The following is a 26,387-nucleotide window of genomic DNA, read 5'->3' on the forward strand; positions in this document are numbered from 1 at the left end:
GAGACAATGACACTCGTCTATCGACACTTCTTCTTTGCAATTCCGAGATAATTTCGGAGATAAATCCGGTCACTTCGAACTATACTTTCGGCACTAATTATAGTATATATGTAATTGGTCCTTGAGCTATTAGTTTTTACTACACGGTAGTGTAACAGCACCAATCAATCGTTTTTTATTCACAAATTCGAAATCGTTCATTATCTACAAGCTTATAATATGATTTTTCTTGTTGTTGCATCTGATGCAATAGTATTTGTGGATTTCTTCTTATTACAGTTGTATGTAGGTTTGGACACGTATCAAATGTTTCTAATTAATTTCTTAAAGTCAAAGTAAAAACAAACGTATAGAGGAAATCAATTAAAAATGATATTTGAATTATCTTTTACCAGATTTCAGTGTCATTGCCAGAATATTCGAGAACTTTGACAGGCTGTAGATCCAAAGCTCTGGGTCTTGGACTACTCGGTATTGTTACACCGATAGGCATAGAAATCTTCACGTTTGCTTCGTAATTAACGTTAGATTCCATTGGTGGTTCCGGACTAGATACCGTTTCAGGATAATTTATCCTTTCTTTCAACAATTCCTCGCGCAATTCCTCGGAAGGTGTGCGAAATATTTTACACGATTTTTCGTTACCGCTGGAAAATTTTTTGATAAACATTATTGGGCTGTTAGCCATGCGATAACTTTCGCTGCGTTTTACTTTACGATCTACTCTATCGTCTCGCGTGATTCTCTTAGCTGAATTATTAGAATTCGATTTGGAATTATCTGTATATTCAACGAGAAAATCTTTATTTATCGAATCGTTATCGTTTGTCGTATGGAAAAACGTAGAAAATGTTTGTTGCTCGCCATTGACGATTCGTTCGGATTCTATCGTATGTTCTATTTCCTTTTGAGCAACTATTTTTCTACAAAAGTTAGGAGTATCAAAGTCAGAAATCAATAATTTCCTGCTTAATTTGGGCGTGTTACCGCTAGGTTTTAAGATTTTTGGACAGAAAGAAGAAGGTCTTTCTAAATTCCTGGTATTGATTAATTCGAGATTACCCGAGTTACTATGTAAGTTTGATCGTATTCGTTGATTTATCGTTTCGACGTTGTTCAATTCGACAGGATGATTGTCATCAAAGTAATTCGTTCTGGTGGGATTAAAATTAGGTGCTAACACGACACTGCCAACATTACTCTTTCGAAAAGGTAAAGAATTTTTCATTGTAAATGGTTTCGCGTCGTCGTCGTCATCGTCGTCGTCATCGTCGTCATCGTCAATGTCGTCGTCATCGTCGTCATCGTCGTCGGATGATCGATTTCGTGATTTTTTCAAAGATCTAGCAACGTTATCGGCGTTCGCGATAGTCTTACCTTCTTCACCAGCTTGCACGTTGACGTACGCTCCCCGTACTTGTTTGTGAGGACTGGTGGGACTCTTTGGACCCACCACGGTAGCGGGTGTCCTCACGTAATCCGGACTCGGGGCTCTGTCCGGGCTCTTCGCCGCCCGAATTATGAGTTTACCCAATTGCGGTGATGTAGGCGGTGACGTAGCTGACGCAGTTAATGGCGAAGGTGATGGGGGTGTGGGAGATGGTGTCCTTTTCTGGCTGCTGTCTACGGTGTCCTGACTTTTGATTACTGCTCGGACATTTGGCATTGCTCGACGCAATAAAGGCGATGGGCTAGGTGATGTTCCTTCTCTTACGAATGGACCTAACGGTTCCATTTTTATTTTCATTAATATTTATTCTCTATCTATATATATATATTAGGGTGTTCGTTATTTGACTTTTTAAAGAGTTTTTTATGAGTTTAAGTATCCCTCTTTACTCTGGGATCAAGGTAAAGTAAATATTTGTAAATTCATCTTCTCAAATTTGAGTTTGAAAAGTTTGCGCTGACCAAAGAAAATGAGAGAAAAGGGAAATAACGATCACCCTAATGTTAACACGTACGTTAACATATCGTGTGAAATTTTACCTGGATTGAAGGTTGTGTGTGCTCCTTTTCTTCTCTTCAAACTATCCGAAGAGTAAACAACCTTGCCTTCGGAATCGAGAGTAACTCTCGCGCCCTGTCTTTTCCTTTCCAACGAGGAATCCGGTTTTTTGGGTAATTCGCTTAGACAGACATATTCCGCGTCTCTTTTGAATAAATCGGAATTCGCATAAGTGACAGGGGAACGAGCTAAGGAGTTTGTGCTAGAGGATGAGCCTGATTCCGGTCGCTTGTCGTTGTTGTTCCTCACGTCGGCTATTGTAACATAGTCGCCGGAGTCCGCATTGGTTAGACCATGAACCGCGTTCTTCGAGACGTGCTTCCTACCTGGAAGTACGCCGCGAAGTTTACCCAATACTCCACTCAATGGACTGATTTTCATTTGCGATGATTGATGATTGTTCGTTATCGGTGGTCTGTCATTGTTGCCGTTGCTATCGTTGCCAGTGGAAGACGGTATTACGTGTTGGACGGTAGCATAAAGGTTCTTATCTTGTCCATTGATCACTTCCATTTTGGAGGTACCAACGGTGGCAGACATCAAGACCGATCCCGTTGCTTGTACATCGTTCTTATTTCGAATTTGATGCTGTTTATCCGATAATTCGACATCTTTGGCGTGTTCGTCGTCGGAACAAGGTGGGGTTATCACGCACATAGATGGTATCCGACTGGAATTGATCGCAGTCTTTGAACGAATTCTTTCGATCCTCTCGCAGCCTTCCAAATCGCTCGACTCGGAATATTCGAATTCGGAACAAGATCTTCCGGTGCAGGCTGGACTCGAAGCTGACTCGACCGGCGAGGACGAAGTGTTGTGCCCACTGTCGGGGGATTCTCCACCGTTCTGATTTTCTCCGTGAACCTAAAAGACAATTTTAACACGAGAAGATATAATTATTATTATTATCAAGATAATAGAGGAAATAAGTTTGATCGATTTGAAAAAAAAGGATTTCATTACCATAGCGACTACGGTTAAACTCGATTTTCTTTCCGGCGGTGGAGGTGCCAAAAGGGCTGTACAAACAGTTCCGGCTGAACTGGTGGTCGTCGAAGTAGATCCTCGACCAAACAATTCGTACTCGTTCTCGATTATCGGCGAGGTAGGATCGGAACCAATGCCGTTAGTTTTAGTTAGCGGACTTTGCGGCAATGGTTCCTCTTCCCTCAAAGTTTTTAATCCGGAATCTACGTGAAAAGAAGTGTAATAGCCTTCGGTATCGCACGAATAAACTGACGATGTCTCGCCGTCATCGGAAAATGGTACGACAGAAATGTCTTGTATGATGTCGGGTGTTAAAGTTCCTTCCGAGGTAACCGAGGAAGACGCCGAAGTGTCCCTTCCTTTGAGACGTCTGGCGTGACTTAACGAGGTCGAGGATGTGCCGATCGATGCAGTGGTTGTAGACCTGTCAAAAAATTATAATCAGCCTGCATGTTATAAGGTAGACACACGCACACACAAATCACGTATTTTTTTAATGGATGGCTTTAGTGATCGATATCTTTTAAAGTATAGAAAATTCGGTAGATTTTAGTTTTTCTTTGATAAAGGCGAAAATGCAAGCCAGGCGGCTGAAATTGTGAATGGTCTCGAAACAGATAATAACGTGCAAAAAAAAAAACGTAAAAATAATGGGATTTGTTTTTTCCCCAAGGGGTAATATATCGTAAGATTGATTGATCACCTTGGTTGATGAGTCGTCGTTGTGGTCTCGCTTCCGATGCTAGCTCTACCACTTTCCGAGGATGCGCTCCAATTTCCGGAACTGGAATGAGGTGCATCGTCCCTGCTGCTACCTTTCCGTCGTTCTCTTCGTTGCACTGCGCTTTCGCGCAGTTTAACGTTACCCTGTGCCCTATCTGCACTCGACGGCCTCGATACGGGCATCGACGTAACAGGAATCGACACCGGAATCGACGAGGTACTCTTACCACTGGAACTCGACGAGCTCGGCTTCCTTTGGTGAGATTTGTCTTTTTTACGTCTGCTATTAACCGTCTCGTAAATATTCGTTTCGTCCGTTGACGATTTTGATTGGCTTTGACCCTGTTCGGATCTGTTTGCGCTCGATTCGTTCCTCGTATCTTGCAGTTGCGATTGTTGTTGCTGCTGCTGCTGTTGTTGCGCACCTGATTTAGTCTGACCGCCACCGATCGACTTCAACCTGGACATTCCCCAAGCCTTTAAGGTATTGAAGTGGGATTTCTTTTCCGTCGATGTATCCTTCTTCGACGAAGAACCAAGTATGTCCGTGCTAGCCGAACGATGAGCCCTCGGTGTTGTGCTAGGCATTGCTTCTTCCGGCTCGTCTCCCGTCGTTTCTCTGAACACGTAGATGCAACGTTAGGAAAGCTGATCCTCTTGGAAACATTTATTAAGCCTCTCTCTCTCTCTTTCTCTCTAGCAAAATTAACCTCACACTCGAGTAGCATGGTGTAATAAGATCGTTATCGCGCTATCATTTTAACGTATGATTAGTCTCAAATGTGCTTGCATCGTTTTTATATAACAGTGCAAGGAAGGGGGACATGCGTATCACTCGTAACAAATGTTATCAATGAAATGCTTAAATCAAAAATTCTTCTCAGTATTATTATAATAGTAATGAATTATAGACAAATCAAAATTGATTAGATACTATCAGAAGCAGGAATGAATGAATATAAAAGGCACACTCCGTTTGAATTGTTTTGAAGAAAGAAAAAAGCATGAATGATATTTCACCTTGTTCTTACCGCGTTACGCTGACAATGAGACATGCGAACCGACCAGTAGCGTCTGAATAAAGCGATTCTTAGCGTCAGTATCCATTTACTCGACTACTTTTACCTTATCGAAATATCGATATCGATTCGAGAAGGAACTTTGCTTTTAACGAATAATAACCACTTACCCTCCGATAGCTTGACGAATCTCCTTTTGATCAGTGCCAGCTATCGTATTTCGTCTCTTCCCTCTTGGCCTTCGTGGTCTCGACCGTCTCTTCACGTTTGTCTCTTGTTGAATTTCAGGACCCGATAGCAAGGACCTTCTTCTCATTGACATCCTTTCGAACCCTCTTCCGCTCACATCCACCGCTACGATTTCCGCCGGGAACCTGAATTTTCGTGAGTCATCACAATTTTATGTTCTAATCATTTATTTGAATATATTTATCACACCGATGTGATTTACGTTACGACTTGGTATAGAACGACATTTAAAAGAGAAAGCGTGGATTCAAGAACGCACTTTGATAATGTATCTATCTTTCTCTCTTTCCATCTATGTTTTCTCTAACTTTACCACGTAAATTATACGATCTTATCGTCATCGATACTACTCGGATAATTTACTTTGGAAAGAAAAAATTTCAGAGAGAGAGAGAGAAAGAGAAATAGATCAATTTATCAGTCAACGTTAGAAATAATTCGAAATTTTGGTTTGCGTGCGTTTGCTAATTAATGAAATAATTATTCGTCGAACGAGTTAAGAATTTTCTTGAAAATCTTAGGAATAATTGAAGAAGAAGGAGAGAAAGAAGAGGATTAGTTAGTGAGGGGGTATAAAAGTAGGAGAACACGTCTCGAGAGATAGTTAATTTTAGTAGGGTCGAGTATCGAGTATCTTTACGAGGACATAAATCCTGTACTTACTTGAGTGCAACAGCCTGAACCTGTTCCTCCGGACTGGGCAACTTGTGATCCACGGCTTCGTCGTCGGCCGTGTCTCCGAGGATTCTGGACATGCAGTCCGGTGGCACGGTGACGTCTCCGAGTGCTTCTGCTGATGTCCATCTTCGTAGATCTTCGATAGCAGCCGGCTAAAAGAGAAACGGAGGAAGAGAAATTACGTTTGGGATGAAATCAAATTGCACTCAGGGAAGACTGACTTCTCTCTCTCTCTCTCTTTTTAATCTCACAATAGTCGGTGTTTCCTAACACTTTGTTGACTGCGGCAGTATACTTGGAAGAAGATTATGGTAAGAAGAGGATGCTACCTATCGTCACTGCGGGAGTCCTTTATCGAAGTGAAGATGAGAAGGATCTTACCGCTTGCTGACATCCCGTCAGTGTACTTTTTCTTTTTATCGCGAAATACAAAAAGACAGAAAAAGAGAGAGAGAGAGAGAGAGAGTCGTCTTGCCAACTTGAGAAAATCCTTAGAGATAATATAAATCTTCTCTGATTCTTTCTTCTTTTTATTTTCCTTTTTTTTATCTATCGAATCTCTCCGAGTTATTTTGTCGATTTCTATGAAATTTTCAAAACGATAAGAAGATATATATGTACGTTAGGTAGATTTTAAATGCACATCACGTAGCCTTCTTCATTCCGATATATACGTAAAAGGTATAGAACATGCACCAAGGAAGAGATCTCTAATCGTGTTGGATCGACGGATATTATGTAAGCAAGGTAGGAAGAAAGAGAGAGAGAAAGAGAAGGTTCGAATAGTTCGAAGATGACTAGCCCCGAGGGTATCTTACCAGTTTATATGGAGAAAGGATCTGTACTATGTTGCTATGGGAATTACGATTCCGTCAAAAAATAATATCTAATCCATCATCGAGGAGACTAGGTTAAATCGATTTCAACAAAATGCTTTTTATCTCGTTTCAATCGAAAACTAGATGGCATGAGAGGTCTTATAATATTTCTATGTACTATATATATATATCACGTCCCTTTTAAGATACCATATGGTTGTTCAGTGTTCCGAGTTCAAAGCTAAAACAATTCGAGAGCGTTCGTTCGAGCCGAAAGTAAAAGCAAACGTCATTTTTGATTGTGTTCCTTTTTTTCGTGGCTCGACTTGAGAAGAGTGTTTACTCCCCAATTAAAAAAAAAAACAAACAAAAAAATAACAATATAAAGAAGAACTTTTGGGCAATGCACAGAGGGACGTAGGGATAGATTTGTACGACTGGGACAAATGAAATAATTGCAAAGTGTTGCTTGCGTTCGACTCGACGATATGCATAAAAATAGAATGAAAGAGAAACGAACTCGTCTTAAGGATTTTTGCTAATTTTGTTGTTGTTGTTGTCGTTTAATGATAAAACAAGAACTGCAATATTGCTTACGACTCTAGACTCGATGTCGAGACTTTGGTCCCGCCTTCTTTTTCCAAGAACTGGAGTGCAGAGGAACATATCCATAGAGCTGCCATCCCTTCTCAACGAATCCAAACTTCTGACAGCTACCACGCCAGCGGCTTCGTACAATTCCTTGAGTGCCTTAGGTCTCGTGTTGGACGTGAACAACGCTGTCGATGGTTTGTTCGTTACGTGAAAGTGTTCCGTTCGTGCCGCGAACGTGCAAATATCCGACTCCGCTGTAATCAAGATCAGAAACAATCTAAAATTAGATTTTTATTATTCCAATTGTTTGGTCAGTACTTTGGAAAATATTCATTTTCTTTTATTCAAAGTGTCAAATAATAATAATAATAATAATAATAATATATATTTGGAATTATTTTTTTTTTTGAATAAACGGTCCATATCTGAAAGCTTAAGCATACGCGCGTATAGTAGTACATATAATACTCGTTTGAAGAATTCGACACCACGTGGAGCGCATACGTCAAGCGTGTATAATTCACGCCACCCGTGTCCGTACGTAGGGTACCCGCTTTATTCAACATTTCCGGTTGTTTTCGGGAACGTTGCTTCCGTGACGGATACCGTAGCTTTAATTTCCAACACGGGTTTGTAGGAGACAGAATATTGTGTTCAATAGTTTCTCCGATAACCAATTGCTTTATTCAAATCAATTATTCGATTCAACATTTCATTTTAATTCGTAGATCCAATAAAAATGCAAATCTAACAAAATCTACAATCTAAGTAATCGTTAGAAATTCCTTTTAATAAATATGCAAATTATCTAACTAATCTTCAAACTCGTTCCTAGTCGGAATAACCTATTACGAAATTGACTTTCAAAAGGTGTCATATAAATTTTCTTCTATCCCTCCCCCCTCATTCTTCCCGTTAACTTTTTCTTGTATTCTTTAATTGCTGTCGCTCCTCCACGTTGCATGGTTAACGTTAATTCATTTCACGACAATGCTCTTTCTCTATCATCAATAGCAAAGTTCCCATCCATTATCACGTGTACGTTGTTGTTGTTTTCTTCACATTTCGTGTTTTGTCCTATACAATAGAACTGAGGGTTAATCTGCATTGTTCCTAACATGCGATAGGGTCGTAGACGCTTTTGACGAAGAATTTTCCATAGATCTCTCTCTCTTTCTCTCTCATTCTCAGAGTCCAAGTGGTCTCTAACAACATCGACACGGTCTCGGGAGATTATGGATTCGAATCACGAAGTTAACTCGCAGGCTGATTCAGCGAACCTGATATGCGGGTGGGTGGTTGTACTAGCCAACATACACTTCTGTTTTCGTTAGAAACTGATCTCTATTAGTGGATTAAAAGCTACAGTTACACGCGCGTTTAACGTTCGGTGCTCGACGTGTGTAGTAGGATAAAAGAGAAAAAGGTTGTACACGTCTGGGAGTCATATATCATTTCTGCTCCGCCTTCTTCTCTCTGGATGGATTTATTTTTTTCTTAGATTTTATATACTTCTTGCGAAAGTGTACATTGTATAAATAAGTACAGCTATATAATATATTCAGATTATCTAGAGAACATTTACTACAACCTATTATCAAATAGTTAAATAACCAATCGAATAATAATTGAGAGTTGCCGATTCGACAAGAGCTGATCGTTTAACCCACCGATCACAAACTTGATTTGTTTTGTTGTTTGTTTGAATTCTGTTCGATTCGATCCGAGGAAAGACGGAAAAGAAAGAGGGTGGAATTGGATTGGTGGGTTGGAACTAACCGAGCAAGCGATCGAACTATAAACGACTTCCGAACGGGGTTTCATTACACAAAGAGTCATACCTACTACCTACTAACGGTTCGTTACGACAAAGGTAGTAATATTCGAGGACGAAATGCTTCGGGGCATTTATATGCCACGGTATATAAACACGGAGTGTGAGATGCGTGCACGTTGAACGTTGAACGGGGCCCGAAGCAACCAGAGACCGGACTCCGAACCAGTCTGATTCGATACAATCGCCGGCCCGTGGAATATTTCTTACTAACCGTCTGTAACCTCGGAAGCTGGTGTACATAACTATAATCGAGAGAGAAAGAAAGAGAAAGAGCATACATATATAGAGTCTCGGCCTTTTCTCTTCTTCTTGGCTTCGGACTGAACGAGATTGACCTTCCACCACGCAAGATATTCTGCAAGATCACCGAGGTGGGTGCAGTCCCATAAAAGAATGAAAATAAAATTCTCTCGTCTCGGAATAAAAAAGGGACGTATATAATGTGTCCTATATCTTCGTTGCGTCAGGGTTGCGAATAGCTACAGTTAAAAATATAATGAATATTGTTATTTTACTAATATAACAACCCAATAATAAATCTTTTCATCTCATCCTTCCGAGTATTATCCAGACATGTAATACACCTTATCATTCATTTCTTCCTTAATTAACACGTGTCACACGCAAATATAAATCTCATGTCACGTTGTGTGTCCACGATGAACTCCTAAACTACCGAACTGATTTTAATCAAATTTTGCACACTGTGTGCAGTTTGATATAACTGGCCTGGTCTGCTAGTATATATATATATATATATTTTGATCTAGAATTTCTGAGATCATCCTCTCGTCGGCAAGGCGAATTTTCAAGCGAGTAAGTTCGCTTTGATAGGTTTGAAGGGCATTGTGGAGGTTCTCCTTTGCGATAAGTGCGCATTGAACGGGCATTAAAGCGCGTCATGGTTTGCTCTTTTTCTCTTTCTCTCTCTCTCTCTCCTTTCGATAAAAGAACACCGGACGCGCTGCCATTTTTTACAGACGCGAGAGAAGAGAGCGAGTTACGAGTCAAGGCCGGCTATACAGGTTGCTCGGTCATGAGAATAGAAACATGCGAATGCCCGATTCCAAGTACGCAGAGTACGCACGTACCAACCATAATGGCCAATACATTTATTCCTACATAAGCCATATTTCTTGGATGTGCATAATACATCTCGGTAATTACGATATTCGACTAAAAAACTAAATTAAACTAAACAAAAATGTAATTTATATGATTTATTATATGTAATACTATATATATGTTAAAGGCGCTTTGCATTGTTGACAATGTATAGGAATTACTAGCAATGACGGATTTCCTGTTTTGATGGTAACATATATATATAAGCTATTAGTTAGATATAGAAGAAAATATTCTAAAAAATATAACAACGACGTAAGTTTTTGTCGAGATAAGGAAAAAAAAAAAAGGCAAAAAGATCCTTGGTAAAAGGTTCCAATTTCATAATTCACACTTTCGTCCTTGGTCGTAGGTTGGTAGGTAATAAAACTGTAGTATCCACGTCGATTGAACGAACGAACGGGGTGGAAGCGGGGTTGGGAGGGGTTGTGAAGGGGCTTGATGGCGGCGGTGTTCGACGAATCGCGAAGGGAGAGAAAAAGAGATAAAGATAAAGGAAGGAGCTGGGGTGGAGGAGGAGGAGGAGGAGGAGGAGGTAAAGACAAGGTAGAGAAGGACACATAGGACGTAAAATGAAGAAAAAAAAAAGAAATGAAGAAGAAGAGAAGGTATCTTGGATGGCTCGGAGCCGGTCAACCCGTGGGAGGTCCACCATAGCCGATGAGCCTCGGCTATGCAAAGTGGCCCGAAGGGCCTCTCGCACCGGGGCCCTTCTTCAGAGAGGCCGACGATGCTGCTGCTCCTGCTCGACGAAGCTGTCCAACAGCCGGCTCCCCACCGGTTTCCCTGGACTCTCTTTCTCTCTTTTTCTCTCTTTTTCTCTCTCTTTTTCATTCTGTTCGAACCGTTCAAACCAAGATATCAAGAAAGCGAGTAATTCATGGCTGCCGCGTAGTTCACGCTTGAATTATCCTTCTCGCTTAACTCTCAGCCACCGTCTACTACGAATTGGTCACGAGAGAGTATAGGATTTTATCAAAGTTTCGATATTATATTATCGATCCTTTTTCTTATGGATACACATAGCAAAATATTAGGATGAACCAGAAGTTCGCGCGTTTCATCAAATGGCGAGTATAACATAATTTGTATGAGTGCAACATAATTTATTTATCTTTTCTTTTCGGTGAAAAATTGTTAACGAAGTATTTCGTATAATTATTTTGATAACATAGTAAAGTAGTCTCTTTCATATTGAAGAAATGAATATCAATTGATTGAGATACAAAGATAAAAAGATAGGATAGCTATTAGTCAAAGAGCAATTAGCCAAAGCCATGCGTTTAACCTACGCGATATGTTAATTTTCTCAATATCGGTAAAGAATCAAAAGTATACTCGTAATTATGTGTTGCACCTTACATGAAACAACCTACCTACTCGTTTAACCGAGAGAACTCGAATCGCCTTGAAACGTTGTTAAGGTTTACATAGATCTGATCGAATCCTGTCGTGTATTACATAAAATCACACATGCTCTCGTGTTAAATGCGTTTTATCGTGCAAACCTGCATAGCCTTGATCGGAATAAACAAAACTCTCGTCGTTAACTCGTCGCTTTCTTTTCGTTATTTGCAAATTTTCTATATATTGTTAGTCAAACAACGTGCGAACGAAAAAGAAAGAAAGAAAGCAAGCTGTTAGCAGTAATTGCGAGAAAGAAAAAACTTTCTCGGAATTATTTTGACGAGAAAAGATCGATGAACCTTTCCGTGACTGGTCGACCGACTCTGGGACGTTGTTTGGACGTTAAAATGCGAGACAGGTAATCGTTGAATGATTATCCTGCATTTACTATGCCCGAAGTAAGCGGGAGGGTAACGTCGTGCACTCTTAGGAATCATCCTTCTTCTTACAAATAACAACAACAACAACAAAAGAAGAAAAAATAAAATTAACGTGCATAAAAGTAAGATAGAGACGCGTTTGACAGTTTGGAATGACGGTATCGCGTGAAAATAAAATAAAATAAAATAAAATAAAAAAAGGCTAAAATTGCTCGAAGGGACACGACTCTGTGTAATTGCGAATAAAATGCTGCTGCATCTGCGTGGGCCCATTTGAAAGAAGTATTATAGAAGAGGAGAAGTTTCTCTCACTCTTTCGGTGGGTACGTTTTGGGACTACGTAAAGGATTCTTTTGTTCGAGGCGTTCGTTACCAAAAAAAAAAAACAAAAAATAAGAAGGAATAGGTGAAAGAAAGGAAGGGAATCTCTTGATGAAGAGAAGGAAGGAGATAAAACTACGATATAAGAGTTGAATAAAAGCGAGGAACGAAATTCGAAAAAAAAAAAAAAGAAAAAAGATAGAGAGAAGATAGAATAAGAGTGGCGGGGTAGGAGGGGATGTAGAGGGAGAAGAGATGAAAAAATGCGGAACGACCGTGAAGAGAGAGAAGGGCTCCTCGCATGGGAGCTCCGAGTAAGTAGGGGTAAGGAGGGCAGCTTCGCGAGGGGTGGTAGAGAGGGGCAAGGTGAGGCAACGGAGGAATGCGGTTACGGTAGATCGCGGACCAGTCCTCGTACAGGTCCTGCAAGGCCCACAGGACGACGGGCACCAACGAAAAACGAACGTCACGAAAAATCCCTGGATCCATCTCTCAGGTGGCCCTTTCCTCTCTCCCTCTTATCCCTCTCTCTCTCTTCTAATTTGTCCGAGGAATGGAAAGGGATGGGGGATCTATTTTCATGGCATTCGCTCATTCCTATAAATTTCTATTCGTTTTAGAATATATAAGGTAAATTCGAGAGAAAGGAATTAAGTCGATCGTTAGAAACGCGTTACACCTGACTACTCTCTTCGGTTCGTGTCTTTGAAGTTTAATTGTTCTCGAAAAAAAGTATTATATTATATAAGAAGACATTCGGGAAGGAGGAGGAGAGGGTAGAGAGAAATAAAATATATTTCCAACTGGTCAAACAACCTATCTTTTCCTTTCTATTTGTTTGTTCCCTTTTTTTCATTTGATCGGATATTTTTACATAACATTTTAAATATTATTCATCCTATTTCGAATATATATTTGAAAATATTGATGCAAATAAATAGATGTATTTGTTATGCACGATGCAACACAACCGACATATTTTCTACGATCCCATGTGGATTCTCTACGGTTACTATACACCTGATTCTCTTGAAAGTTTAACGGAAGGAAAATCGTGTTTGCGGTTACATAGATACCTACTTATAATACATAGGTAGTATCTTCCTCAGATTCTTATTCGAGATTTAACGTAGAAAATATAAATAATAGATTCTAGTGAATCTTATTGGGTATCATTTAAAGTGTGTGTTAGAATGTTTCTACTACATATGTGCATTTGTATTTTATAACTACGTTTCAGAGAGAAAGGAGGCTAATATTTTTTTACCCGATGAGTATAATAATTTGTAGAATGACGCAAGGTGGCAATGAACATCCGACGAATGCAGGCCGCACTGAATGCGGGCATTATGAGAGGAGCAAGAGAAGCAAGTATCTCGTTAGTGGCCACACCAAAGCGAGTGTTTATGACTTGCCAGTATAATAAATATACTTGGCCCGAGTGTGGCGAAGATCAAAGAAGTAAATGACGAAATAACTTCATTAAATGAAGTGAGTCGAAATGTGGCCTTGGAACGAAATCTTTATTTTATTCGTCCTTGAACCGGTGTTCCCATTACCCATTATTAATCATATTAATCATATACTTTTCAATATACTTACTAAACGCGGTATGTCATTTTTGAAGTTACAAGTTGCTGCTGCATCTGTGCTGAAAAAGTGACGATTCGAAAGTTTTTGGTTTCCTTTGAAAAAATTATAATCATATTGGCAAATCTATACGCACGCGTGTATATAAATAACTTTGTTTTATTTTTATTTTCTCGAAAAAGAAGAGAGGGAGAAACGTATGAACTATAGAAAGAACGATGACGCCAGAGACAATAAGATCCTATCGGATCGTCTGCCGAGCTGAGCTGACATGACTGGAAAACTAAGATGAAACGATAAGTTCGTAACAGAAAGCGGGGTCAAGAACCAGTAAGAGAGAAAGAGATAGAAAAGAAGGTCTCTCTCTTTCTTTCTTTGAAATCGACGTCATTGCAACGAGTACTTGGATGCAATGAGAATAGAGCGGGGTGGTCTGGGCAGGAAATGCATTCTGTCATTACATCTACTTAGGCTACGTCTAATCAAAGTTTCAAAGTTTATCTTCATTTCCCTTCATTTTATTAAAGTAAACACAATCGATTGTTTTATATGTATATATTTGGTTGACCAACAAAATTTGGGTCATACATTGTGTGTGGTACAAGTACGTGATTATGCCTCGATAGCTTGCAATCCGAATAAAGAAGAAGATTGATAGTGGAACGAAAATAGAAAGAGAGAGAGAGAGAGTAGGCGAGAATGAGATTTTTCTTTAGCCTCTTTGAAAGGCGACACCAACGAAAAAGAAATTAATTAAAGGAAGAAGCTTCATCATTATGTGCTGCTTGCTAGCCTGTGCTGTTGCGGTGGTGGTATAACATCTTACCGCAAAAGATACCGCATCCCGGCAGATGTGGGGAGAAAAAATTTTCGCTTGATTGACAGAATTAGACGAGTCTAAACCTCGGCGTATAATTTCATCTGACATTTCTAATCCTAGTCGGAAATAATCTGGTTTCTAATTCATTTTTTCTTGTTTTCCCTTGAGATTTTTTACAATAAGTGTATCCTCTTTGCGGGTCTAAGTTCTGGAGGACGTATACCGCACGAAAGTGTACAATAAAATCAAGGGAAAAGAGGACGACACAGATCTTTTTAACAAAATTCGTGTTGAATCGAAAAAACAATCGGTATTCCTAAGTCCAATACGTATTATAGTAAAGAGTATAATAATGTTGCGTGTAAATTATACATAGCGTACAGGTATACGATGTTATCTAACTAAAGTACTATCTATCGATCCATACTTGCATGCATACGTGCGTGCATGCATGCGTATCCATGGAGAAAGACAATGCGATTCACTATACGAACAAAAAAAAAATACAAGTAGACAAGAAAAGAAGAGGAAAAAGAAAATGGAAAGATAATGTACGATACTGGGAGGGGGACGACTACTCGATTATATCAAATATTAATGCAGAGTCGCGTTGTAGTAGTAGTAGAGGTCGCAAGAATAATGTCGGTTTCTATTTTATCATAGCGTGTTCGTAAATACTGATGCTTAAACACGATTTCTATCGACTGACGAATCCCCATATACGAATCGATTGACCCAGTATGATCCTCGCGAAAGATAACCTTAACTGTCACGTTTTTAACGTGTCATACACGAAAATTCTATAATAACAGATTGAGTATAAAAATGATACGTAATTACGTATAATGTGTTCGAATTTCCACTAATGTTATATCGATTAGTTCATTCTTATCGAAATTGTAGAAATTTGAACGGTGTTTGATCGATAATAATAATAATAATATTGTTTTTTACACTCAAAAGTAGTCTAGAACAGTTATCTATTATTTTATCAGAGTACAAAATTCATCGAACATTTATTTTTTACCGTCCTAATTCTACGCCAAAATAATAATGCAGAATAATGTTACAAACATTCTTAGCCGTGATAGAAAGAAAATCACAAATAATAATAATAATAATGTAAGAGTGTACAATTAACGCGAGAAAAAAATATAATTACGATGCACATTGACTACAGAAAAATAAAAATCAAATGGCATTGATTTGAATCCCCTTCTTCTACTTGGATCAATCGATCGATCGATCGATCGCGATCCAATAGGGGGATTCCACGAATCAATTATCTTTTTTTGCTTCCTGGCTTGTTTTGCTTATATTTAAATACTCGCTGAATAATAACGAAGGCAATTACTTTTGTTTGTTGGATGCGTCAGCGCGTTCCGAGCAACATAAAGATCCGTCCATTTGTAGGGAGCAAAAAAGTCAAATACCTTATTAGCGAGAAGAAATGCGTTAGTAGTTTTTATCCGTAAGAACGTCATCGAGTAGGATCATATCGGCAAGCTTTTTTTTTTCTCATTTTACTCCTTGTAAAAGAAGAAACCTCATCGGTTATGCGCGACACACATGAGTTATCAAACGAACGCAGAAAACGTAGGTAGGTAATGTTAGACAAGTTGTTCCGCTCTTGGAAGAAAAATGAAATATGCTTTCTTAGTATTTATTCACGACTATGGGACCCAGTGGTTTTCAAATCCGAGTTAGATCAATATTTGAATGCTGAATAATATTCTTAACTGAAATCTTTCGTAGGGACGTAATAATTTATTATTAATGCGACACTGTTTTTTTCGTTGATTGATATTATTTTTATATTCAGATATTTAATAATAAATTATATTTAATAATTAAAATTGTTGTTTCTTATATAATAATCATGTGACAAGAATCACTAGGCAAACCAACATTACATTATATTACATTCATGTGTTTATAGCAGTAAAAGGGTTAATAGAAAATTTCTTTTCCCATAGGGTGGACCATATCTAAAGATTACTAAAGATTATTTAAGAAATAAATGAATTTTATTTACACATTGTTGTAATATAAATGTAAGAAGTTTGAATCCACGTAAGAGAAGTAAAAGTTCAGCCTGTATATTAGTACGATTTAATACATACGTCTTCCCTAAGTTTCTCTTTCGTCTTTAGCTGTATTTCTTCTATTCTCTCGGCGCTAGTTTCCGCGAGTTCTATCTCTCTTGTAAATCATACACGCATACAACCCTACGTCATAGCTCGTGCATAAATGATAGTCTATAGCGCGCAAGGTTGGTCTCGTGGCGTCGAGTAAACTCGTGGTTACTGTACTTATTTGCATAAACGAGTCATGTCACGCAAACGCGCCCCATGGTGGATGACAATGAACGAAGGTAGAACAAAAACATGACTTTCTCTCTTTTATTCTTTTTACATTTTTTTTGTGTCTATTTTATTTTACAATATAAATTATTGTTTTTAAGTAAGTCACACGTCCAAATTTGATCTATCATTGTCTTTATTAACAGGACTTAATTAATATGACATAAACTATCTTGATTATCTGTTATAAATAATTTAAATAATCGTCGCGCGTTGTGCTCTTGTGTGCTGTCGAAGAATATTCCTTCAACGATATATTTTGAATTAAAAAAAAATAAAAAGAAAAGAGGTGAAACGGTAGGGATCAGTTTTCAATAACGTTTCACTATCAATCGATATAATCGTTCGAGATAAGCTATCGGTTCTTTTCTTGACACCGCGATAAGACCCACCTTCTTCAACGTTGAAGTATTCGAGTTTATTTCAAGTGGAAAAAGAAAGAAATAAAAAAATAAAGAAATAAGATAGAGATAGAAAAGTTCTTCAGACGATAAAGATTTTCGGTTTTCATTCATCCCAAACTTCTTTCGCATAACTTTGACAGACTTATTCATAGGTATACGGAAGAAGAAGTAGAAAAGGGGTGTAAGAAGGATTGAGAAGGGTACGTATGTATATTTAGAACGGAAACGATGCGAGACGATCTATTGAAGAATCCTGTTGGCACGTGTACCGTGAAATGATACTAACTGTCATCGCGAACAAATTTAACGGCACGTCATCATTGTCCACATTATTTTTCTACTTACATTTTACATCCCCTTTCGACGTAAGAAAGTTGTGAAAATTTCGTACGATCGATACCTTTTGCCGAGATTTTGTTTTTTTAACTTACCCCTATTTCTTTCTTCGAGATATGATATTATTTAATAACAGGAATTAGAAATTCGAACGAACGACCACAAATATTTTCAATTGGATCATTTAGTTAGACACCGATGACAAGATATTCGATTACAACTCTATGTCAAGTTAACTGAGAATGACTTTTGGAGTATATTCGATTCTTCCTGGATAATTAAATAAAAATCTAACCTCGCGGATTATGTATTTTGCGTATACACCACATAGATACACATAGTTTCAGTTCGGTTTTCACGAGAGGTGACGATAATGCGATGAGATCTAGTCTCTCCGGGTGTGAAGCAACCGCAAACTGTAATATCATTCATAGGTTGTTCCGTGGTCCACGTATAAATCTGAGAAGCACGTTTAACAGTGTCTCTGGATGCTTCCCTCTCTCTCTTTCTCTCTCTCATTCTTTCAGTATCTTTTTCATTGTGTATTAGCCACGTGTTGTGTGTGTGTGCAAGTTGCATGGCATACGTGAAAGAGGCGTGGGCGGATGAAGCCTCCGGCCTGTTTGCCCACACGCTGTAATTCTTGCACAGCAATATCTTCGCTGGTTACACGTCGCTAAACTCTCTTCGGTCGTAAGGTGAAAGGCGAACTCTTGGCTACCAATCGATTGCTCGATTTTCACCAATTAATGCCATTCCGAAATTTATTTGATACCTCATCTACGTATTATACGTATATTTCAATCTCTTCCTAAATAAATATATATATATATAATGTATATGTTACCGTCTAAGCCGGAAATCAGTCATTGCTATGAATGCAGAGAGCCTTCAGACGAAGTCGGAAATTGAAAAATTCTTCCACTTTTTCCTAGGCATCGAACATAATACTTTGATTTTTTTTTTTAGGTAAAAAAAAGAAAGAAAGAAAATAAAAAAAACAAAATTAGATATCAAGAGAAAGAGAAAGAGAAAGAAACGGAATGGTCCACGGAAGGAAGTCGTTCCATGCGGTGCTTCCGGTCAATTCGAATGGAAAACTCGTTTGAAATGAAATAAAAAAGGAAAAAAAACAAGGGGAAAAAAAGTTTAATACGTTCTGATAGAGAGCTGCCGGAAGTAAGTGTCGTGTCGCCATTAACAATTTGCTTTTTCGGTTTTGTTTGTGCGGGGGTGTAGGCGAAATCTCTCCCGAGTACATAGAACGCCTACGTGTTATACAGGAACGACGTTTATGTGTTTTTTCGCATAATGGAAAATATCGATAGATAGAAATTTTATTGCATCTTTTTTTCTCTATGGAATTTAGAAAAAAAAAAAAAAAATAGAAAGAAAAGAAAAATGCTGTTAAAGGTTAATGGGAGAATTATGTTAGAAAGTTAATCTCATGAATCCGTGTTCATAGTGGTCGTGTCATTTTTAAATAACACGCTTAAGTATTATTGCACTACTTGCATATTTCTATTATATTTTATCATTATAAAATGATATGTATTTTTAAAATCTGTAAATGGGAACGGCTTATCAGTCCTTTCTAAAATCGATTATTACGGTAAGGGATACTTTTTCGCAAGAAAGGGTTCTTAAGCAAGTACCTTTCTTTTAAGAAGCCCTACGTCGAAGATTAGGCAAACGAAAATATCTGGTAACGTCGTATGCCCGATGATGGTGGTGCTTTCTTCTTCTTCTTAACGCGAACGAAAAAGGTTTCTTCTTGAAAGGATAAAATAACGTTTAGGAATTCTACGTGCTTTTTTTGAATTATTTCTTTTTCCTCATCTAATAATACTTGACTTTTCTTATAGATACTATTTTATTATATACTTAAAAGTACTTGGGAAGATAAGTCATTCTTACCCTCTTATGTGTTAGACGTTAAACAAGCGAAAAGATAATCTCGATTCATTTCTAATTTTCCGCATTCCAACTATTATTGGTAATTTCTCGAAGGAAAGAAGGAGAGCCTGCTTTTCTAATTACACGGATTGCGCCTGCCTGGGGAATTAAGTAATTATTAGGGAACGTTCTTGATGAGTTAATTACGAGAGACTTTAATTAAGAATCGCGTGTGTAACAACGCATCGTAATAAACTTTCTTACAAACTTACATTTTTATTTTTATCTTTAACGATACGCCAATTCTACTACTTTTTATATCTATACATATTCAATCTCTTATGGATAGATGAATGTATTTTTACGAATAATTAATAGGATGTTCAATTCTTTATGAAGTAACCATGAACAGAGGTTAAGCTTATCGAAAAAACGATCTCTCGATCGTCGTTCCAATATTTTCTTTATAAATAAATTATTTATTATGAAAAATTTGGTGTGTAGAATATAGGACATTTTTAACAATTTTATTCGCAGTTCAACTATAATTTGCTACTACAAAGAAGGTTACGTGGGCGTCATAGAATCTAGTTACTTGCCTCTTTCGTGTCACGAACTTCGACCCCGAGACGCTTGTCCCCAATTTCGAAAGTTGACCTCTCAACGAGTGTATTACGCTCTCGCGAGTTACCTAAGTTGATCGCTTAATTAATTACACCGTCCGGTCGTACGTCGCATCGCTTTCACCCGATTAACGTATACTCTTGGTTTGTTATATTTTTTTTCTTGTCAATATCTTGAGATCAAACAAGACTTATGTGAAACATTTTCAATGTTCTTTTCAAATGAAATCCTTCCTTACGTTCAAAATGATATATCGAACTATTTGAGAATTTTATTTAATTTGTTTTTAAAATTATCGAAATATAATATTTGGAATGTGTTGTAAAAGTGTTCGAATATATTTCGTGAGTCGATTTGACAGAAATTTGGATTCGAAGTAACGAGTGTTAATGTTAGTTAGTAAGTACGTGATTTTCTAACAAAGAATTCTCTAGAGAGACATTTGCAATAGAAGTGGGTGAGATGGTGGGTGAGCGAGAAAAGGGTGGTGGAGGAGGAGGAGTCTCAGTTTCCTTCCCTACGGATGACTAACGACCGCCGAGACTATTTATTGTCATCAAGCGCTTTCTGCTTTCTCATGCGATCTACGAACAAGATCCAGAACACTGTATGTATGTAAGTATATACATATATATATATATGTAATGTAAGTTAGCCGAGTATAGTCTTCTCTTCTTGATGGTTCTCGAGAACATCCGAAGTAAGTAAGTAGATGGTTGGATAAAGAACAGGAGAGGAGAAACCTTTCGGTTGGTCTGTCGTTCTTGAGATTTACTCGAACAACAACGTCTTGGTGGTTTCTTCCTCTTGCTTTTATATTGACTTGACCAATAAAGTAATGTCCGAGTGTTTTTCATGTCAAAAATATATATATTTATCTGTCGTTTATTTTCGGATGTGAAATATTAAAAAGGTCTTTTTGAAAAGATAACATCAAATATTTTATAGCGTGCGTTATTTAGTTTGTAATATATAAAGTATAATATTGTATATTGTATTTTAGATGTAAGATATAAAATAGTTATTTTAGCCAACCTAAGTAAAACTCGTAGAAACTTTGAAATTTCTACTCCGACATTTTTCTTCCTTTCCCTTCCCTTCCCTTTCCTTCCCTTTCTTCTCTCCTCTTGCCTTTTCAACAGAAATTACACGTTTCCTCGAACGGACGTACGCGTTTGCGAGACACCTCGAGATACTTCTTCTCTTCTCGTCCTTTTTCATATATGATATTTTGGTAACACGTTTCGTTGAATGCTAACTTTAATGAATATTTTTAAGAGTGTCTTAAGGGAAAGAAAGAAGAAAAAAAAACACATTGATTAAACACCAAAAAGATAATTGTTAAAAAAAGTTTGTCGTTTCATCTAGGAAGTTTTTTTGGTCAAGCCTGTATCCGTTATTCTTCTTTCCTCGCTTTCTTTTCTTCCGAAACATTTCAACTTTATAAATTTACGCCCATCGTCCGAACCGTAGTTGGACGTTCTCGAGTTACTTGCACGTGCAATCGTAAATCGTAAACAGCACGAAAATTCAGGCTCTCTTTCTCTCTTGGTAAGAGAGCGTGAATGTTCGTGAATTATATAGCGATAGCATCAGAAACATTGGGGGGACATGTTACCGGTTACGTCATATAGAACCTTCAACCTCAACCTTCGTAACTTTTTTGGCAACTCTTCTCAATTTGATTCGCTTTATAATTTTTCTTTTAACTGCATGAAAAAGTTGATAGGACACTTTAAATACCACCGTAACCGAAAGAGTTAAGTAATTTATAACACGAATAAAAAAAAAAACAAATATCTATGCATCCGGTTTGTTTATTACATACCATTTGACAAGATAGGATTAGAAAGGAAGATAAGAAAAAACGACAAATACGATGATAATTCGTTTGATTCTTTTCGGTAGATCAAAGTACCGCTGAAATTCGTAGAAAAGGTGCGGTAAGCCACAAGCATCTATCGATCGTTCGTTCGTTCGTTCAAAAGATTAGAAGGTTTGTTCATAATACTCGGTCGTTATCGCCATATATCGAAGGTATGAACTTGTTAATATTTGCACTAGGTATATACGAAAAATATTGTAAACTCTACAAGCAGAAAAGTATTTCCAACTAGATCGATTTTATATATATATATCTGTCAACTTTAATTATTAGAATTATTCCTATTAGTCGAATTTAATTGAATTTCGTCTACGTGCTTTGAATTCGATATCCCATAATTGAATTATATGTTTTTTCTATAATTCAATGGGGAAATATATATTTATTTTAATGATCGTATTGGGATATTTCGCAAATCGGAATAAAGCAATTAATCGAATTCAATCGAACGAACAGGTTGATTGAAGTTTCTCTCGATTTCTCCGTCAATGTGTTTTCTCCCGAAGCTCGTAAATATCGTGCCGTGCGAAAATTGTCTGCGAAAGGTACGTCGAACTCTGGCAATTTCAGAGAGAGAGAGAGAGAGAGAAAGAGAGACTATATTAAGCGGCCCTTGACACTGTTGAGAAGTATAAGTCAGTGCAAGAGCATCGTCCACTTTTAGAGAGAGAGACACATACACACATGCACACGCAATGGTTAAAACTAAGTCGAGACATTCAGACAGGAGTTCTCATCCAGTTTGTTCAGTACGAGTTACGCCAATGGGGGACGCGTGGACATGTAGTCTGTCTAACTAGTGGGATTTTAAATATAAACTGTGTAGGGGTGGTACACTTTGAGAAGGATGAGTTAGACCAACCATACTAAACCGAAATAGTCCCCCCGAAACTGGTATAACACTCGTAACGAACTTGGTTAGTTAATATGCTCGATGTACCCCAAGAATTTTCTCATCAATTTCATTTACCATATCTGACCGCTCTAAACTATCCTTATTTTTGTTCTTTTTTTTAACTAATTGATAATGCCCAATAAATATATATAAAGTCTATACGCCCCTTCTTTAATTGAAATAATATTCGTTAGAGATATTTCTTATTTCAATTGAAACAAATTCTGTCATCTCTGTTTTTCCAAATAGACTTTCTTTTAATATCTTGACTCTCTATCTCAGTCAGTATTGGATTACAACAACAGCATCCAAAAGAAAGGAGCAGCTACCGAAGTTATTCTAAGCGAAGAATTTCTAAGCGTAGATAAACGATCGTTCACATGGATACGACAGTAGTAAATCTTTCTTTGGGAAAGGGATAAAAAGGGAAGTTTTCGAAAGGAAAGGAGCAATTAGATCGCGTTTCAACTAATTGTCCGTGATTTTCTTCTTCTTTCTCTCGTTTCTATTTTCGTCGTTTCTTTATTTATTTGTTGTTCTTCTCCCAAAAGAAAACAAAAGAAAAAGACAAAGAAATAAATAAGAATGGCGAAATAGTTTAGTGAAAATCGTTTCTCTCTCTCTCTCGTTCTAAAGAAGAAACACATTCGTTGCACGTTTCCCTTTGTTAGACTCGTGTTACTTGTCGGCAATAAGTTCGCAAGGGTGTTACATAAATTCAATCTAATCTCGATGCGGATCTCGACACTTCGATACCACACGAGTTAGCCGCGTTTAACCCTAGAGCTTCTCGTGGTTAAGCTACGCTTACAGGATTTCACTGTTAACGCCATTAAGGCACTTTCCTAATGAATTGCTAATGAAACCGAGCTTCTCGCGCTTGCTTGCTTGTTTGCTTCCTTGCTTCTTTGCTTCTTTCCTACCTCCCGCCGTACGAGGAAAGATCTCACGATCGCCATTACGGTATTCCTATCCCCCTACCCCCTCCTATTACGTTGCCTTTTCTCCCAGCGGGTGTTTCCTCCTCTTTACAAACAAACAAAAAAAAGACATTTTTATTTGACGTAGAATTAACCGTTCGGATTTGCAGCATTCCTTTCAAGTTACGCCTAATAAAAATGCGATATTTTAATAGATATTTCCTATCAAATGTCTAATTAATCTTGACAATTTTCAATAATCTTTTTTTCCCTTATCTCACACACATATATATATATATATTTACGCGAAGTTTACGATCGATAAATTCTTTGGCCAATTATATCGAACTACAAAAAAAGAGAAAGTCGCAAAAAGTCGTTTGCTACATTGTAATTGTTGATTCTTCTTCTTCTTCTTCCTCATTCGTCGCCTTGAAAAAATCGACAATTTCTTTGATCGTTTCCGCGTAAAACGACGTTGGTGGCCTCTCTCTCTCTTTCTCTTGGATAAGAGAGAAACTCGTAGAGATCTCGAAGTACTCGAAGCAAGGAAGGAGTCAGTTCAAGGCTTCGTTTATGCGTTTGCTTCGAGAGAGAGAGAGAGAACGAACAGAAGGATGAGGTAGAAAAGGGATGGGTAAGGGAAAGGGAGGGTAAGGGTGAGGGCGAAGACGAGGAGGATGCTGCGTAAAGGCGGAGGCCCGGAGGTTGTCTTCGTGAAAGAAATTTATGATGCTGGTATAATAGAAGCAATGCAGGCGCGAAAAAGCATACAACAGTGTCCGTCTATGATGTGCCCTAACGAAAATATCATCTTACGAACTTTATTTCAACAACCATTCTCGTTCACCTATCTACAATTAGGAACAATTTACGAACTCTAAACTTCATTCGAAATTAACGTCAATAGGATAATTCGTTCTTTCGTTCGTTCGTTCGTTCGTTTTAGTTAACGAATTTAACCGGTACCATTTACGGATCCTTTCGTTCTAACATTTTTCTTCTCAATCTCATCTCGTTGAATTCCATTTCAAATGTTTAACCCACGATATATTGTGGGTATGAAAATAATTATTAAGAATCGTATTAAAATATTTGACTGATGTGTATCACCCTGTTAGATTTTTCTATCTTGGTAGAAATCTTACTGAATACGACGACACGTAGGCACTTTAGTGATTTTCTTCGATCTTCTTGGTATTCTCGATAAAAATCGTTTCACCGAAATGTCGGAACGATTTGGAATTGGTCCAGGGTCGGGGGACGTAAAGGATCACCAGCTTTTTCCATCAGACTTTTTTTTTTCTTCTTCTTCTTCTTTATCTTCTTGTATTTTCTTTTTTTTCTTCTTTCTTACTCCCTTAAATTGGTTGTAGTATTTTAGTTATTGGACAAATGCCAATTTTTCACTTTATCTCTATCCCTTTCTCTTATTCCATTATTCAAAGCGCGCGTAAAGAAATGTACCTCTACGTAATACCATAACATTAACGATGGGGTTTCCTTAGCAGTTACAAAGTCTCGAAAACGATTCAATACTGTATCATAAAAGTACTTAAAACAAGTCATTCTGATTCGGGAAATTTGTTTTCGCGAGTTTTACGCGTACTATAACTACATATACGCCAACGTAATTATTCTATCCTATTCCTCTTCACATTTTCTCTTTATCTCATCCAAAATTTATTCTACCGGTCATTATTATAGCGATAATAAAGAACTTTATCTCTGGATAAGGTTAACAATGGACTACATAAGGTAAAATAAATGCTACCCCTATGTATAAGCGTATCTATTACGTTAACACACACACGCGTTAACAATTGTAAGGGTATAATAATCGTTAAATGGAAACGTGGTAGGGATCTTCTTCGTTGGTCACGAAGAGGTAATACGATTATCGTAACTTTTTTATATTCTCCTGTGTTACCGGACACACTGACTTGGCTTTTAAAAGATATGCCTATCTCCTTCCACCCCTCCCCAATCCTCTATCACTCCCCCCTCTCCACCTCCTACTATTTCTTTCTTTCTCTAGCAAAGTTGGTCGTTAAAGTATCCCACGTTTTCCTCGAACTTGGAGTCCGCAAGCTTTTACGGTTCTTCTGAATTGGCTCCGAAATTCTCTTCTGACTGTGTTGTGTTAAATCCTATATTTATTCTTCAAATTCTTCTTCATAGTGTCCCTTCGATCCAACTTTTACTATACGTATTCTATGATATATAACGTAGTTGAAATAATATCTATTTGTACTGATTGATTCGTTCATCTATCCCAACTTCAAAAGGTGCAAGGAAAAACGACAGAAGAAGAATGGATCATTGTTTTTTTTTTTCTTTTCTTTTATCTTTCGAGGAAAGAAATGCAAGGTAAATCGCGCGTCATTGTAGGTAAGGTAAGAGAACAAAATAAATGAATGAACGACGCAGCGAATATCCTTAGGCTGGAAGGCAGCCAAAAACTGTATTTTCCTTGGTTGGTTGGCAAACGCGAGAGTATCAACGGGA

The 26,387-nt window shown here is 37.8% G+C and overlaps 1 protein-coding gene across 1 annotated transcript in view; it reads right to left on the reverse strand.

Annotated features, from left to right (window-relative positions):
- The window catches only part of LOC106789779, a 62,297-nt gene that overhangs the window by 11,540 nt on the left and 24,370 nt on the right, over positions 1-26,387 (reverse strand). The window contains exons 2-8 of the mRNA XM_014754259.1: positions 7,080-7,330; positions 5,650-5,816; positions 4,908-5,111; positions 3,699-4,337; positions 2,972-3,419; positions 1,990-2,872; positions 1,378-1,722 (exon numbers count right to left, since the gene is read on the reverse strand). Of these exons, the coding sequence (XP_014609745.1) occupies positions 1,378-1,722; positions 1,990-2,872; positions 2,972-3,419; positions 3,699-4,337; positions 4,908-5,111; positions 5,650-5,816; positions 7,080-7,330 (2,937 nt within the window). The remainder of the gene's footprint in view (positions 1-1,377; positions 1,723-1,989; positions 2,873-2,971; positions 3,420-3,698; positions 4,338-4,907; positions 5,112-5,649; positions 5,817-7,079; positions 7,331-26,387) is intronic.

Source organism: Polistes canadensis, unplaced genomic scaffold (assembly GCF_001313835.1).
Source record: "Polistes canadensis isolate GaletaPanama2010 unplaced genomic scaffold, ASM131383v1 scaffold_203, whole genome shotgun sequence".
NCBI lineage: Eukaryota > Metazoa > Arthropoda > Insecta > Hymenoptera > Vespidae > Polistes > Polistes canadensis.